Source organism: Zeus faber (assembly GCF_960531495.2).
Source record: "Zeus faber genome assembly, chromosome: 21".
Taxonomy (NCBI): domain Eukaryota; kingdom Metazoa; phylum Chordata; class Actinopteri; order Zeiformes; family Zeidae; genus Zeus; species Zeus faber.
The window spans coordinates 1,054,896-1,072,222 of NC_137208.1; the positions used below are offsets into that span (position 1 = coordinate 1,054,896).

Genomic DNA, 17,327 nt, shown 5'->3' on the forward strand with positions numbered 1-17,327 from the left:
GGTAGCTCCGGTGTTCACAACAATATTCAACATCTCCCTGGCTGAATCAGTGATCCCATCCTGCTTCAAGAGGTCTACCATCGTTCCTGTCGCTAAGATGGCCTCTCCTGCCTGCCTGAATGACTACCGTCCGGTGGCCCTCACCTCGGTGGTCATGAAGTGTTTCGAGAGGCTGATTAAGGATTATATCTGCGCTTCCCTGCCCCGCACCTTTGACCCGTTGCAGTTCGCATACCAGCAGAGCAGATCCACGGATGACGCGGTTTCCCAGGTACTGCACACCACACTCACGCACCTGGGTGGCCGGAAGGGGGCCTATGTGAGAATGCTGTTCATCGACTATAGTTCAGCTTTCAACACCATAGTCCCCACCAGACTGGCTGTCAAGCTGAAGGAGCTCGGACTGACTACTCCGCTGTGTGCCTGGATCCTGGACTTCCTCACAGCCCGGCCCTAGGTGGTCAGGGTGGGGAAGCACATGTCCAGCTCCCTCATCCTGAATACAGGATCCCCCCAGGATTGCGTCCTCAGCCCCCTACTGTACTCCCTGTACACACATGACTGTGGCCAGGTCCAGCTCCAACGCCATCATCAAGTTTGCCGATTACACTGTAGTCGTGGGCCTGATCACCGACGGCGATGAGAAGGCCTACCACCAGGAGGTGGCTGACCCGTCACTCTGGTGCCAGGACAACAGCCTCCACCTGAATGTCAGCAAAACTAAGGAGCTGATTGTGGACTTTAGGCAAGGATTACAACCGAGGACGCACACGCCCTTGGTGATTAATGAGACTTCTGTCGACAGGGTGAGCAGCTTCAAGTACCTGGGAGTCAACATCACAGAGGATTTAACATGGACTTTACAAACAGACACTCTGGTGAGAAAGGCGAGGCAGTGTCTTTACCACCTCAGGCAGCTGAGGAAATTCCGGGTCTCAGTGAGGATCCTCAAGTCCTTCTACTGTGGAGCGGTGGAGAGCATCCTGACAGGCAACATCACTGCCTGGTTTGGGAACTGTACTGCTCAGGACAGGCGGGCCCTGCAGAGGGTGGTGCATTCAGCTGAACGTACCACTGGAACTAACCTCCCCTTCCTGCAGGACTTATACACCAGGAGGTGTAGTAGCAGAGCCGCAGCATCATGAAGGATCCTCATCACCCCAACAACGGACTGTTCCAGCTGCTGTGGTGGAGCAAGAGCCTCCGCAGCCACACAGCGAGAGACAGAGTTTCTACATCAAGACATACTGTCAGTAACTGTCAACGCTGACAACACCAGGGGTCCTCACTGAGCCACACACATAGGCTCCACTACCTTCCGTACTGTATGTAGCATACTGTACCGCACACTGTGTCACTGTTCTGGGTTGTTCCGTGTTACCGTATTGCTGTGCCGTACTGTTGTATACTGTGCTGTATATCTCACAAACACTACCTCACTTTATTCACATGCCACTTTAATGCACATATCTGTATATACATAATTGCCTATCCCATTTACACAAGTCTATCCCATAAACGTAAGCCTATTCCCCTTACCTATTCCATTTAATTAAATTTTATTTTATTCCATATATTTTTATTTTATTCTATAAGGATTCGACTTACTGTATTACGTTTTAGGAATCAGTTAGTTGGATTAGTAGAAAGAAAATTTCCTCGGACATATTGTGTGTAATCACCGGGAGCGTTGCATTACATTTCACTGCATATATGTATGAAAGTATGTATATGTATGTGAAGAATAAACTTCTTATATCTTGAGAGAACAGCTCTATTCCCACAGGTACCACAGTGAGTTATAACAACGACAAGCACTGGTTTACAGCCAAACCCAGACGGCTTTGTTTGAAAAGTGATTTGAGAGTGGCGACGGGAAGAGACCAATGTGGAAAAACACGTTTGTGAAAGCGGTTACATACAATTATTTTACTCCTTCCACAGTAAGTCAAATCCAAAGTAATGATAGTCTACAATAAACTTTATATTTCATAGTCAAAGCCATAGTTCTTGCCATTATAACATAAGATTGTATTCCATTACAGACAATTTATTTGGTTATCATGTTAAAATGTAATAAGTTATAACATTAATCTAATTATATAGTCAAAGTTTTCCTCATTATGTAAATCTGTCATCATTTTGTCAACAAAAAAAGAAGACATTTCTACAGATTCAGGTAAAGATGAGCGACAGCACAAATTGATACTGCGTTCCATGGGAACTCTGAAAACTGTAATATCCACTAACCTGGACCCCGTGCATTGTTGCCTGCAGCTGTACTCTTGTTATTATTGGTTCATTTAATTTTGGTTTATTTTTAGGATTATATTTATCGGTTATCATAAGCTTTATTGTATATTTGCTAATTTTAATATTCATTGATAGGTTTATTTTACTGTATATGGGAATGTTTCATATCTTCTAGTTCATCTCGAGCTTTGTTGAATATTGACATCTAATTCCTGTTTATTGTTGTAGGTTTATTTTACTGCTTTTTGTCAATTTTTAGGGGTTATCACTAGGTTATTGTATCAGCTAATTTTATATTTTTTTCAGTTGTTCCAGGTTTGTTGTTAGTGTCATTTTCATTGTACATTCCCTATTTTTCTATCTTTGAGTTAATCCCTCGTTGTATATTGATTGAATCTTTCGGGTGATCCGTAGGTGTATTGCATATTATATTCTTACTATCTATTGTATTTCTGTCAAATAAAAACCGGACCTCTGATAAATGCCGGAGGCATGGTCAACGCGGACAGGCACGTGCGGGGGGGGCCTGTGTTGCTCCGTTTCCTTATGGAACCAATCAAAACAAAGTGCGTAATGAGAACACTCCCCCAATCACTCCCTGACCCCCCCCCCCCCTCCTTCCTTATGCTGCTCCCAGCCCGGACTGGACTCATGGAATAATAATACTCTTCATATTATCTGTATTATTGTCTGGCTGCTCGGTGGAATGCTTCCAGCCGGTGGAGGCTTGAGGGGTGATGCCGGTGGAGGTGGTGGCTCGTTTCGCTGGTTCGTCCCAATGGCTTCTTTACTCCTCCATGGATGGATTAGATGGGCAGTGAAGTGCTCTTCACCCAGGCGGAGGGGCGGAGCAGGGGGTCTGGGTGGGCGTGCTCAGGTGCACCGCCGGGCTCCTGTTCGGAGCGGGAGGCGTTGGCGGGGGCTGATAAATGGCTTAAGGGCTGAAAAGATGATGGAAAGGAATCATTAAACCTATAATCAACATTTTTTTAATAAAATATCAAATAGATATCGTGCCCATATTCTATCGGGAAACAGAGCTTGGGTCTTTCGTTGGGATCCACTTTGTCTTTTCCTCCTTGAACCCGGTGCCTGCATGCCCCCTGGGGTTCATGTGACAGGGTGAGGGAAGTGCTGCTTCAGCATGATGCAGTAACCAATTGAACAGCAAACGGGAGCAGATCAGAAAACAACAGCAGCCTTCACACCAAATCAACAGAGGGAATGAAGTTAAAACAAACCTTTATCAATCCCCTGAAACACAGCAGAGCTACAGCTCAGAGTCCAGAGCCCAACAAAGATAATTACAAGAAATATATGCAGTGAAAACAGAGGTTTCACGCAATAATCTGCACAATTCTTAGTGTTACGACCCAGATCATTTGAGGAAAGAGAAGCAACAAAAAAACAGTTTCAGTTGAGAGAAAGTTATTTATTAACAAGGAAGATTAGATTACATTAGATTACATTACATTACATTACATTAGATTACATTACTTTCGATTAAATACATTTGATTACATTAGATTTGATTACATTCCATTCGATTACATTAAATTAGATTAGATTACATTAGATTCAATTACATTAGATTACATTAGATTAGATGACATTAGATTAGATGACATTAGATTACCTTAGATAACATTAGATTACATAAGATTACATTATATTGCTTCATTCAAAAAGACAAGAGGCAAACTGTGAAGGACAAAATATAACAAAAAGAAGAATCTTTATTTGTCATACACATACGCTTTTGGATGGTGGCCAGTGAAATGGCTCCTCTGCATTTAACACATCCTGGCCTGTCCTTCCTCCGGGGCCACAGCCACAGTTTCCCTTAAACGCAGCATCTGCTCCTGCTGTCTCTCATTTCGAACGGGGCCACGCGGTCAATGTGAGGGGGCCACGCGATCTGGTTGAGGGGGCCACGCGATCAGTGTGACAGGGCCACACGATCAGGGTGAGGGGGCCACATGATCAGTGTGACGGGGCCACACAATCAGGATGAGGGGGCCTCGCGATCAGTGTGAGGGGGCCTCACGATCAGTGTGACGGGGCCACACAATCAGGGTGAGGGGGCCTCGCGATCAGTGTGAGGGGGCCTCACGATCAGTGTGAGGGGGCCTCGCGATCAGTTTGTGGGGGCCACGCGATCGGTGTGAAGGGGCCACGCGATCAGTTTGAAGGGGCCACGTAATCAGGATGAAGGAGCCTAGCGATTGGTGTGAAGGGACTTTCTGTTTTGCACGGCCGCCCAACGCAAAAGAAAACTAAGCCCTGACGGGGCTCAAGATACAAGTATCCAATAAGTAAGTACTCGTACATAATACATTTGACTAGCAAATCTAAAGCAACCAACTGGTGAAACCAACTGGTGAAACCAAGAAACCAACAGGTGAAACCAACTGGTGAAACCAAGCAACCTACTGGTGAAACGTACTGGTGAAACCAAGCAACCAACTGGTGAAACCAAGCAACCCACTGGTGAAACCAACTGGTGAATCCAAGTAACCAACTGGTGAACCCAAGTAACCAACTGGTGAAACCAAGAAGCCAACAGGTGAAACCAAGCAACCAACTGGTGAAACCAAGCAACCAACTGGTGAAACCGAGCAACCAACAGGTGAAACCAAGAAACCAACAGGTGAAACAAAGCAACCAACTGGTGAAACCAAGCAACCAACTGGTGAAACCAACTCATGAAACCAAGCAACCAACTGGTGAAACCAAGCAACCAACTGGTGAAACCAAGCAACCAACTGGTGAAACCAATCAACCAACTGGTAGAACCAACTGGTGAAACCAAGCAACCAACTGGTGAAACCAAGCAACCAACTGGTGAAACCAACTGGTGAAACCAAGAAACCAACTGGTGAAACCAATCAACCAACTGGTGAAACCAACTGGTGAAACCAAGCAACCAACAGGTGAAACCAAGAAACCAACAGCTGAAACAAAGCAACCAACTGGTGAAACCAAGCAACCAACTGGTGAAACCAAGCAACCAACAGGTGAAACCAAGAAACCAACAGGTGAAACAAAGCAACCAACTGGTGAAACCATGCAACCAACTGGTGAAACCAACTCATGAAACCAAGCAACCAACTGGTGAAACCAACAGGTGAAACCAAGCAACCAACTGGTGAAACCAACTGGTGAAACCAAGCAACCAACTAGTGAAACCAAGCAACCAACTGGTGAAACCAACTGGTGAAACCAAGCAACCAACTGGTGAAACCAACTCATGAAACCAAGCAACCAACTGGTGAAACCAACAGGTGAAACCAAGCAACCAACTGGTGAAACCAAGCAACGAACTGGTGAAACCAACAGGTGAAACCAAGCAACCAACTGGTAAAACCAACTGGTGAAACCAAGAAACCAACTGGTGAAACCAAGAAACCAACTGGTGAAACCAAGCAACCAACTGGTGAAACCAACAGGTGAAACCAAGCAACCAACTGGTGAAACCAAGCAACGAACTGGTGAAACCAACAGGTGAAACCAAGCAACCAACTGGTAAAACCAACTGGTGAAACCAAGAAACCAACTGGTGAAACCAAGAAACCAACTGGTGAAACCAAGCAACCAACTGGTGAAACCAACTGGTGAAACCAAGCAACCAACAGGTGAAACCAAGAAATCAACAGGTGAAACAAAGCAACCAACTGGTGAAACCAAGCAACCAACTGGTGAAACCAAGCAACCAACTGGTGAAACCAAACAACCAACTGGTGAAACCTACTGGTGAAACCAAGCAGCCAACAGGTGAAACCAAGAAACCAACAGGTGAAACAAAGCAACCAACTGGTGAAACCAATAAACCAACTGGTGAAACCAACTGGTGAAACCAACTGGTGAAACCAAGCAACCAACTGGTGAAACTAAGAAACCAACTGGTGAAACCAACTGGTGAAACCAAGCAACCAACTGGTGAAACCAACAGGTGAAACCAAGCAACCAACTGGTGAAACCAAGCAACGAACTGGTGAAACCAACAGGTGAAACCAAGCAACCAACTGGTAAAACCAACTGGTGAAACCAAGAAACCAACTGGTGAAACCAAGAAACCAACTGGTGAAACCAAGCAACCAACTGGTGAAACCAACTGGTGAAACCAAGCAACCAACAGGTGAAACCAAGAAACCAACAGGTGAAACAAAGCAACCAACTGGTGAAACCAAGCAACCAACTGGTGAAACCAAGCAACCAACTGGTGAAACCAAACAACCAACTGGTGAAACCTACTGGTGAAACCAAGCAGCCAACAGGTGAAACCAAGAAACCAACAGGTGAAACAAAGCAACCAACTGGTGAAACCAATAAACCAACTGGTGAAACCAACTGGTGAAACCAACTGGTGAAGCCAAGCAACCAACTGGTGAAACTAAGAAACCAACTGGTGAAACCAACTGGTGAAACTAAGCAACCAACTGGTGAAACCAAGCAACCAACTGGTGAAACCAAGCAACCGCAGCATGGGCCTCTTCCTCCCCACACCACCTCAGCTTGGAGGAGCCTTCAAGCCTTCAACTGGTGAAACCAACTGGTGAAACCAAGCAACCAACTGGTGAAACCAAGCAACCAACTGGTGAAACCAACTGGTGAAACCAAGCAACAAACTGGTGAAACCAAGCAACCAACTGGTGAAACTAACTGGTGAAACCAGGCAACCAACTGGTTGAACCAAGCAACCAACTGGGGGACCAAGCAACAAAGCAACCAACTGGTGAAACCAACTGGTGAAACCAAGCAACCAACTGGTGAAACCAAGCAACCACAGCATGGGCCTCTTCCTCCCCACACCACCTCAGCTTGGAGCAGCCTTCAAGCCTTCAACTGGTGAAACCAAGCAACCAACTGGTGAAACCAAGCAACCAACTGGTGAAACCAACTGGTGAAACCAAGCAACCAACTGGTAGAACCAACTAGTGAAACCAAGCAACCAACTGGTGAAACCAAGCAACCAACTAGTGAAACCAACTGGTGAAACCAAGCAACCACAGCATGGGCCTCTTCCTCCCCACACCACCTCAGCTTGGAGCAGCCTTCAAGCCTTCAACTGGTGAAACCAAGCAACCAACTGGTGAAACCAACTGGTGAAACCAAGCAACCAACTGGTAGAACCAACTAGTGTAACCAAGCAACCAACTGGTGAAACCAAGCAACCAACTAGTGAAACCAACTGGTGAAACCAAGCAACCAACTGGTGAAACCAAGCAACCAACTGGTAGAACCAACTAGTGTAACCAAGCAACCAACTGGTGAAACCAAGCAACCAACTAGTGAAACCAACTGGTGAAACCAAGCAACCAACTGGTGAAACCAAGCAACCAACTGGTGAAACCAACTGGTGAAACCAAGCAACCAACTGGTAGAACCAACTAGTGAAACCAAGCAACCAACTGGTGAAACCAAGCAACCACAGCATGGGCCTTTTCCTCCCCACACCACCTCAGCTTGGAGCAGCCTTCAAGCCTTCAACTGGTGAAACCAAGCAACCAACTGGTGAAACCAACTGGTGAAACCAAGCAACCAACTGGTAGAACCAACTAGTGTAACCAAGCAACCAACTGGTGAAACCAAGCAACCAACTAGTGAAACCAACTGGTGAAACCAAGCAACCAACTAGTGAAACCAACTGGTGAAACCAAGCAACCAACTGGTGAAACCAAGCAACCACAGCATGGGCCTCTTCCTCCCCACACCACCTCAGCTTGGAGCAGCCTTCAAGCCTTCAACTGGTGAAACCAAGCAACCAACTGGTGAAACCAAGCAACCAACTGGTGGAACCAACTGGTGAAACCAAGCAACCAACTGGTGGAACCAAGCAACCAACTGGTGGAACCAAGCAACCACAGCATGGGCCTCTTCCTCCCCACACCACCTCAGCTACGAGCAGCCTTCAAGCCTTCAACTGGTGAAACCAACTGGTGAAACCAAGCAACCAACTGGTGAAACCAAGCAACAAACTGATGAAACCAAGCAACCAACTGGTGAAACTAACTGGTGAAACCAGGCAACCAACTGGTGGAACCAAGCAACCAACTGGTGGAACCAAGCAACCACAGCATGGGCCTCTCCCTCCCCACACCACCTCAGCTTGGAGCAGCCTTCAAGCCTTCAACTGGTGAAACCAAGCAACCAACTGGTGAAACTAGCTGGTGAAACCAAGCAACCAACCGGTGGAACCAAGCAACCAACTGGTGGAACCAAGCAACCACAGCATGGGCCTCTCCCTCCCCACACCACCTGAGCTTGGAGCAGCCTTCAAGCCTTCAACTGGTGAAACCAAGCAACCAACTGATGAAACCAAGCAACCAACTGGTGGAACCAAGCAACCAACTGGTGGAACCAAGCAACCACAGCATGGGCCTCTCCCTCCCCACACCACCTCAGCTTGGAGCAGCCTTCAAGCCTTCAACTGGTGAAACCAACTGTGAAACCAAGCAACCAACTGATGAAACCAAGCAACCAACTGGTGGAACCAAGCAACCACAGCATGGGCCTCTCCCTCCCCACAGCACCTCAGCTTGGAGCAGCCTTCAAGCCTTCAACTGGTGAAACCAAGCAACCAACTGGTGAAACCAACTGGTGAAACCAAGCAACCAACTGGTGGAACCAAGCAACCAACTGGTGGAACCAAGCAACCACAGCATGGGCCTCTTCCTCCCCACACCACCTCAGCTACGAGCAGCCTTCAAGCCTTCAACTGGTGAAACCAACTGGTGAAACCAAGCAACAAACTGATGAAACCAAGCAACCAACTGGTGAAACTAACTGGTGAAACCAGGCAACCAACTGGTGGAACCAAGCAACCAACTGGTGGAACCAAGCAACCACAGCATGGGCCTCTCCCTCCCCACACCACCTCAGCTTGGAGCAGCCTTCAAGCCTTCAACTGGTGAAACCAAGCAACCAACTGGTGAAACTAGCTGGTGAAACCAAGCAACCAACCGGTGGAACCAAGCAACCAACTGGTGGAACCAAGCAACCACAGCATGGGCCTCTCCCTCCCCACACCACCTGAGCTTGGAGCAGCCTTCAAGCCTTCAACTGGTGAAACCAAGCAACCAACTGATGAAACCAAGCAACCAACTGGTGGAACCAAGCAACCAACTGGTGGAACCAAGCAACCACAGCATGGGCCTCTCCCTCCCCACACCACCTCAGCTTGGAGCAGCCTTCAAGCCTTCAACTGGTGAAACCAACTGTGAAACCAAGCAACCAACTGATGAAACCAAGCAACCAACTGGTGGAACCAAGCAACCACAGCATGGGCCTCTCCCTCCCCACACCACCTCAGCTTGGAGCAGCCTTCAAGCCTTCAACTGGTGAAACCAAGCAACCAACTGGTGAAACCAACTGGTGAAACCAAGCAACCAACTGGTGGAACCAAGCAACCAACTGGTGGAACCAAGCAACCACAGCATGGGCCTCTTCCTCCCACACCACCTCAGCTACGAGCAGCCTTCAAGCCTTCAACTGGTGAAACCAACTGGTGAAACCAAGCAACAAACTGATGAAACCAAGCAACCAACTGGTGAAACTAACTGGTGAAACCAGGCAACCAACTGGTGGAACCAAGCAACCAACTGGTGGAACCAAGCAACCACAGCATGGGCCTCTCCCTCCCCACACCACCTCAGCTTGGAGCAGCCTTCAAGCCTTCAACTGGTGAAACCAAGCAACCAACTGGTGAAACTAGCTGGTGAAACCAAGCAACCAACCGGTGGAACCAAGCAACCAACTGGTGGAACCAAGCAACCACAGCATGGGCCTCTCCCTCCCCACACCACCTGAGCTTGGAGCAGCCTTCAAGCCTTCAACTGGTGAAACCAAGCAACCAACTGATGAAACCAAGCAACCAACTGGTGGAACCAAGCAACCAACTGGTGGAACCAAGCAACCACAGCATGGGCCTCTCCCTCCCCACACCACCTCAGCTTGGAGCAGCCTTCAAGCCTTCAACTGGTGAAACCAACTGTGAAACCAAGCAACCAACTGATGAAACCAAGCAACCAACTGGTGGAACCAAGCAACCACAGCATGGGCCTCTCCCTCCCCACACCACCTCAGCTTGGAGCAGCCTTCAAGCCTTCAACTGGTGAAACCAAGCAACCAACTGATGAAACCAAGCAACCAGCTGGTGAAACTAACTGGTGAAACCAAGCAACCAGCTGGTGGAACCAAGCAACCAACTGGTGGAACCAAGCAACCACAGCATGGGCCTCTCCCTCCCCATACCACCTCAGCTTGGAGCAGCCTTCAAGCCCCCGGGAGGCTGGCTCTGTAATCGTTGTTTGACTCTGTGTGGCGCTAATTCCCCAAACTCACAACCAGTCAACCAGGCACACGGTCAGCCAGGCACGCTGTTACCCACAAGCCACTTCTATATGTGGCCTTAAGCCCCCAGCCAGCCTGCCAGCCAGCCTGCCCGCCTGCCAGTATAAAGACATTAAGAGTATCTGCTAATCAGGCAGCCAGCCAGCCAGTTAGGGAAGAGCATTAGCTCAGCTAAGCTAAACTAAGCTTCTACTGAGCAGAGGAACACAACCTGGTTCTTCACCTGCTGCCACCGCATGGCCCAACAGCCACCAGAGTAAACAGTCTGCTGCTCTGTCTGAATGACTGGACGTCTGGGTGACTAACTGACTGACTGACTGACTGACTCACTGGCTGACTGGACGTCTAGATGAGTGACTGATTGATTGATTGACTGACTGACCTGTGTGTGTGTGTGTGATTGATTGATTGACTGACTGACCGACTGACTGACATGCTGAAGTTGAGTTGAGTGCCAGTCTTTGAATCATTGAATGGATGGACTGATACCACTGGTTGTGAGTATTTAGATACCATGAGTTACTACTGCTGCTACTACTACTGAAGCTAATATTAAGACTACTACTACTACTACTACTACTACTACTAAGAGTACTACCACTACTGCTGCTATTGATTGAACTGTTTATTCTGTTTTTATTGGTGTTGTTACTGTTGTAAATATCTGAGTTAGTCTTTCACTAGTTAGTATTTTCGTCTTGTTACTAGCAGTCAAACTAGTTTGGTGCATAATGGCAACTAGTTGCATAAACATTCTGATATCAGATGTAACCAGCTGTTAACTAGTTGCATAAACATTCTGATATCAGATGTAACCAGCTGTTAACTAGTTGCATAAACATTCTGATATCAGATGTAACCAGCTGTTAACTAGTTGCATAAACATTCTGATATCAGATGTAACCAGCTGTTAACTAGTTGCATAAACATTCTGATATCAGATGTAACCAGCTGTTAACTAGTTGCATAAACATTCTGATATCAGATGTAACCAGCTGTTAACTAGTTGCATGACCGCTCATAATCCAGGCGGGACATGGCAGAATACTGACATCTGATTGGTTTATTTTTAAATCTGAACTTCTGAACCAATAGGAAATGTCTCCTGATTTGCATGTAAATGCAAATACTACTACTACTACTACTACTACTACTACTACTACTACTACTACAACTACTACTAATACTACTACCACTCCAACAACAGTGTCATGGCTCTGCGTCGATCGCCCTCCTCCGCCTCCACAGGTGAGTGAGCTCTAATGTACAGTTGTACTGATGCCTTTGTTCACCTGTCCAGGTGAGCATTACACTGGACCACCACAGTGTGTGTGTGTGTGTGTGTGTGTGTGTGTGTGTGTGTGTGTGTGTGTGTGTGTGTAATGTAGTGTTCTAATATGTGTGTGTGTGGTGTTATGTGTGTGTGTAGTGTTGTTATTTGTGTGTGTAGTGTTGTGTGTGTGTGTGTGTGTAGTGTTGTTTGTGTGGGTGAATTGTCTTTGTGTTTATGTGTGTGTGTAGTGTTCTCTTATGTGTGTGTGCGTGTGTGTGTAGTGTTGTTATGTGTGTATGTGTAGTGTTGTTATGTGTGTGTTTGTAGTGTTGTTATGTGTTTCTGTGTGTGTGTAGTGTTGTTATGTGTGTGTGTCGTGTTGTTATGTGGGTATGTGTAGTGTTGTTATGTTTGCGTGTATAGTGTTTTTGTGTGTGTGTGTGTGTAGTGTTGTTGTGTGTGTGTGTGTGTAGTGTTGTCATGTGTGTGTGTAGTGTTGTTATGTGTGCGCGTGTGTAGTGTTGTTGTTGTTGTGTGTGTGTGTAGTGTTGTTGTGTGTGTGTGTAGTGTTGTTATGTGTGTGATTGTAGTGTTGCCTGGGTGTGTGTAGTGTTGTTATGTGTGTGATTGTAGTGTTGTTGTTGTGTGTCTGTGTGTAGTGTTGTTATGTGTGTGTGACTGTAGTGTTGTTATGTGTGTGTGATTGTAGTGTTGTGTGTGTGTAGTGTTTTGTTATGTGTGTGTGTCTAGTGTTGTTATGTGTGTGTGTGTAGTGTTGTTGTTGTTGTTGTGTGTGTAGTGTTGTTGTGTGTGTGTGTAGTGTTGTTATATGTGTGTGTGTGGCGTTGTTGTTGTTGTGTGTGTGTAGTGTTGTTATATGTGTGTGTGTAGTGTTGTTATGTGTGTATATGTAGTGTTGTTATGTGTGTATGTAGTGTTGTTTTGTGTATTTTTAATGTTTTGTTGTGTGTGTGTGTGTGTGTGTAGTGTTGTTATGTGTGTGTAGTGTTTTGTTATGTGTGTGTGTGTAGTGTTGTTATGTTTGTGTAGTGTTTTGTTATGTGTGTGTATAGTGTTGTTGTGTGTGTGTGTGTGTGTGTAGTGTTTTGTTATGTGTGTGTATGTAGTGTTGTTATGTTTGTGTGTATAGTGTTTTTGTGTGTGTGTGTAGTGTTGTTGTGTGTGTGTAGTGTTGTTATGTGTGTGTAGTGTTGTTATGTGTGTGCGTGTGTAGTGTTGTTGTTGTTGTGTGTGTGTGTGTAGTGTTGTTATGTGTGTGATTGTAGTGTTGCTGTGTGTGTGTAGTGTTGTTATGTGTGTGATTGTAGTGTTGTTGTTGTGTGTCTGTGTGTAGTGTTGTTATGTGTGTGTGATTGTAGTGTTGTTATGTGTGTGTGATTGTAGTGTTGTGTGTGTGTAGTGTTTTGTTATGTGTGTGTGTCTAGTGTTGTTATGTGTGTGTGTAGTGTTGTTGTTGTTGTTGTTGTGTGTGTAGTGTTGTTGTGTGTGTGTGTGTGTGTGTAGTGTTGTTATATGTGTGTGTGTGGTGTTGTTGTTGTTGTGTGTGTGTAGTGTTGTTATATGTGTGTGTGTGTGTGGTGTTGTTGTTGTTGTGTGTGTGTGTGTAGTGTTGTTGTGTGTGTGTGTGTAGTGTTGTTGTTGTTGTTGTATGTGTGTATGTAGTGTTGTTATGTGTGTGTGTGTAGTGTTGTTGTGTGTGTGTGTAGTGTTGTTGTTGTTGTGTGTGTGTATGTAGTGTTGTAATGTGTGTGTGTGTAGTGTTGTTGTGTGTGTGTTTGTTTGAAGTGTTATGTGTGTGTAGTGTTGTTATGTAAGTGTGTGTGTAGTGTGTGTGTGTGTCTGTGTAGTGTGTGTGTGTGTGTGTGTAGTGTGTGTGTGTAGTGTTGTTGTGTGTGTGTTTGTTTGAAGTGTTATGTGTGTGTAGTGTTGTTATGTAAGTGTGTGTGTAGTGTGTGTGTGTGTGTGTCTGTGTAGTGTGTGTGTGTGTGTGTGTAGTGTGTGTGTGTGTCTGTGTGTGTGTGTGGAGCCGTGGGGGGGCCACCTGAAGGGGGATCAGGTTTCAGGTGTCGCAGGTGGAGCAGGTGTCATCGTGGGTGGAGATGGGTGGAGCTGGTCTCTGTGCTCTTACTGGCTCCTTGGTACAATGAGGTTTTGTCGCCTTCATTTCAATCATTAAACGACGTTTTACTACTAAACGTAGATTTTATGAAGGAGATAAAAGATGGAAACGTACGAGAAAAACTGTGAAGCTCTGTTTATCTGGAGTAAAGTCCACGTATATTTACACATATATATATATATATACAGTGTATACACATATATACTGTATATATATACTGTATATATATATATACATATATACTGTATATATATACTGTATATATAAATATATACTATATATATACTGTATATATATATACAGTATATATACAGTATATATGTATATATATATATCAGAGTAGAGGTCAAAAAGAGGCAGAGTAGAGTAAAGGTAGAGTAGAGAAGAGGTAGACTAGTTGTAGAGTAGAGTGAAGGTAGCATAAAGAAGAGGTTGAGTAGCGTAAAGTAGAAGCAGGAGTAGAGTAGAGTAGAGAAGATGTACAGTAGAGTAGAGTAAAGTAGAAATAGAATTAGAGTAGAAGTAGAGTAAAAGCAGAAGCAGAAGTAGAGTCGAAGTAGGGTAAAGTAGAAGTAAAGTAAAAGTAGAGTGGAGTAAAGGTAGAGTAGAGTAGAGTAGAAGTAGAGTAAAGTAAAGTAGGAGTAGAGTACAGTAAAGTATAAATAGAGTAGAAGTAGAGTAGAGTAAAGTAGATGTAAAGTAGAGTACAGGTAGACAGGAGTAAAGTAGAAGTAGAGTAGAGTAAAGGTAGAGTAGAGCAGAAGTAAAGTAAAGTAGAAGTAGAGTAAAGTAGAGTAGAGTAGAGGTATAGAGGGCTTTGGTGATTTCGTTGGTTATGTCAACAAGAAAGATTATATCAAAATTAAACCTTGATCCCTGAGCTAGGCTAGCTGATCCCCTCTGTGGCCATGTGTTGAGCTAACACAGCTAGCGCTGAGCACAGGTGGAAGAAACAGAGGAACAGGAAACAGAGCAACGGGAAACGGAGGAACAGGAAACGGAGGAACAGGAAACAGAGGAACAGGAAACGGAGGAACAGGAAACGGAGGAACAGGAAACGGAGGAACAGGAAACGGAGGAACAGGAAACGGAGGAACAGGAAACGGAGGAACAGGAAACGGAGGCTGAACCAAGAGTTTAGTCTTTTAAAGTGACTTTAAAAGCTGCTTGACCTGGAAGACACGTCACAGTTCAACTGCTTACTGTGTGTGTGTGTGAGCGCTGTCCGTGGTGCTGAAATGAGAGCAGTGCACGGCCTGGTGCGTTACTATGGCTACAGCTGTCTCTCTATCCCTAAAATAACTATTCACTCCCTCCCTCCCTCCCTCCCTCCCTCCCTCCTTCCCTCCCTCCTTCCCTCCCTCCCTTCCTGCCTCTCTTCCTCCTTCCCTCCCTCCCTCCCTCCCTCCCTTCCTGCCTCTCTTCATCCCTCCCTCCCTTCCTGCCTCTCTTCCTCCCTCCCTCCTTCCCTCTCTCCCTCCCTCCCTCCCTTCCTCCTTCCCTCCCTCCCTTCCTGCCTCTCTTCCTCCCTCCCTCCTTCCCTCTCTCCCTCCCTCCCTCCCTTCCTCCCTCCCTCCCTGCCTTCCTGCCTCTCTTCCTCCCTCCCTCCCCCCTTCCCTCCCTCCCTCCTTCCCTCCTTACCTCCCTGCCTTCCTGCCTTACTGCCTCTCTTCCTCCCTCCCTCCTTCCCTCCCTCCCTCCCTCCCTCCCTCCCTCCCTCCCTTCTTCCCTCCCTCCCTCCCTACCTCTCTCTCTCTCTCTCTCCCCCTCACTCGTCCTCACACACACACATGCACTCACTAACCTGATTAGAAAAATGACAAAGTGTTGATCTGAGGCCTTGGTGTTGCCACAGCGATACAGACTTTTCAGGGATAGAGCGATGGTGCTTCACGCTTTTCATTCCCGTCAGCCTTAGTTGCATACAGACTTTTATTCTTATTTATTTGTATTTATTCAAATGTATTTGTATTTGTTCTTTTTTATTTCTATTTGTTTTTATTGTTATTAAGCCTCTCCACTCTCGTCAGGGTGAACTGTGATCAAAAAGCCATAATTGGGCCGTTCTCCAAATGAAACAATGACCAAGTTGAACTATGTGATCATTCTGCTGGGGCCCCTCCGGAAGGGCCTCTGGGAGGGTCCCCTGGCCCCAGGTTTAGCACCGCTGCTCTAGATAACCGCAAAAAGAGGGATCCAATCATTGGCCGCTATTCAACGTTCTCTAATGCTGCGAATGTCTCTGAAATGAAATAACGGTTGAGAGGGTTCCGGACCCCTCATTGAGGACCGCTGCTTTAGATAACCGCACCCAAACAGGCGAGTTATCTCAATGCAAGGCCACGGGGGGGTTCAGCTAGCCTAGCTCCTGCAGAAATGAAGGGATGTAAACCCTTCCTCAGCCCAAGATGCTGAGTTACTTCCTCAAAACACCTCTTTATATATATTCAACATTTAAATATTAAGAACAGTCCTTTCAAATGCAGCAACAGCTGTTTTTGATGCATAACTGCCAAGTTGGTGCTGACCTTCTGGTCTCCATCTGATCTTCATCTCACAATAAAGGTATTTTGGTGGGTTTCTTTTACTTGTACAAGCTGTAAGCCCCTGGTAAAATAAACGTAATTAGCGGAGGAGGGAAAGACTGGGGGCGGCGGCCATGTTGCCTGCGCTGGCGTAATTGAAAGTATTTCAGAGGCTGAAGAGCTGGACGTGTCTTTCAGGTCCTGGGAACGTCGCAGCCGCTTCCTGCAGAGTAGCTACAGCTCTCAGCGAGTCCTCGTCCATCCACAGCGACGCTCTCTTCCTGCTGGTCCAGGACACGCCCAGGCCGGGCCTGGATCCCACGCCCTACAGCGCCCGGGTAGCGCCCAGGCCGGGCTTGGACCCTACACCCTTCAGCACCCGGGGTAGATCTGGACCGGGGTTGGACACTACACCCTTCAGCCCTGAAGACTCTGAGGGCCTGGCACACGAGCTCTTGCACAGAGAAAGTTGTCGACTGCGAACTGTGAGTAGAGGTCCAGAGAAACTGTATGTGTGTGTGTGTGTGTGTGTATGTATGTGTGTGTGTGTGTGTGTGTATATTCAAGATTCAAGATTCAAGATTTTTATTTGTCACATACACATACATACTTCCATACATATATGCAGTGAAATGTAATGCAACGCACCCGGTGATAGCACACAAGAAGTCCTAGGAAAAAATAAAAATAAAATAAAATAAAAAGTAGAAAATTCCTTTCTAATAGACCGACTAACTGACTCCTAAAACGTAATACAGTAAGTGGAATACTTATAGAATAAGAT

The 17,327-nt window shown here is 46.2% G+C and overlaps 1 protein-coding gene across 1 annotated transcript in view; it reads left to right on the forward strand.

The window, feature by feature from the left end:
* ano2b (anoctamin 2b) overlaps positions 1-17,327 on the forward strand; it is a gene marked incomplete at both ends in the record, with an annotated part of 114,494 nt that overhangs the window by 18,023 nt on the left and 79,144 nt on the right. The window contains one exon of the mRNA XM_080022290.1: positions 16,742-17,028. Within this exon, the coding sequence (XP_079878416.1) occupies positions 16,742-17,028 (287 nt within the window). The remainder of the gene's footprint in view (positions 1-16,741; positions 17,029-17,327) is intronic.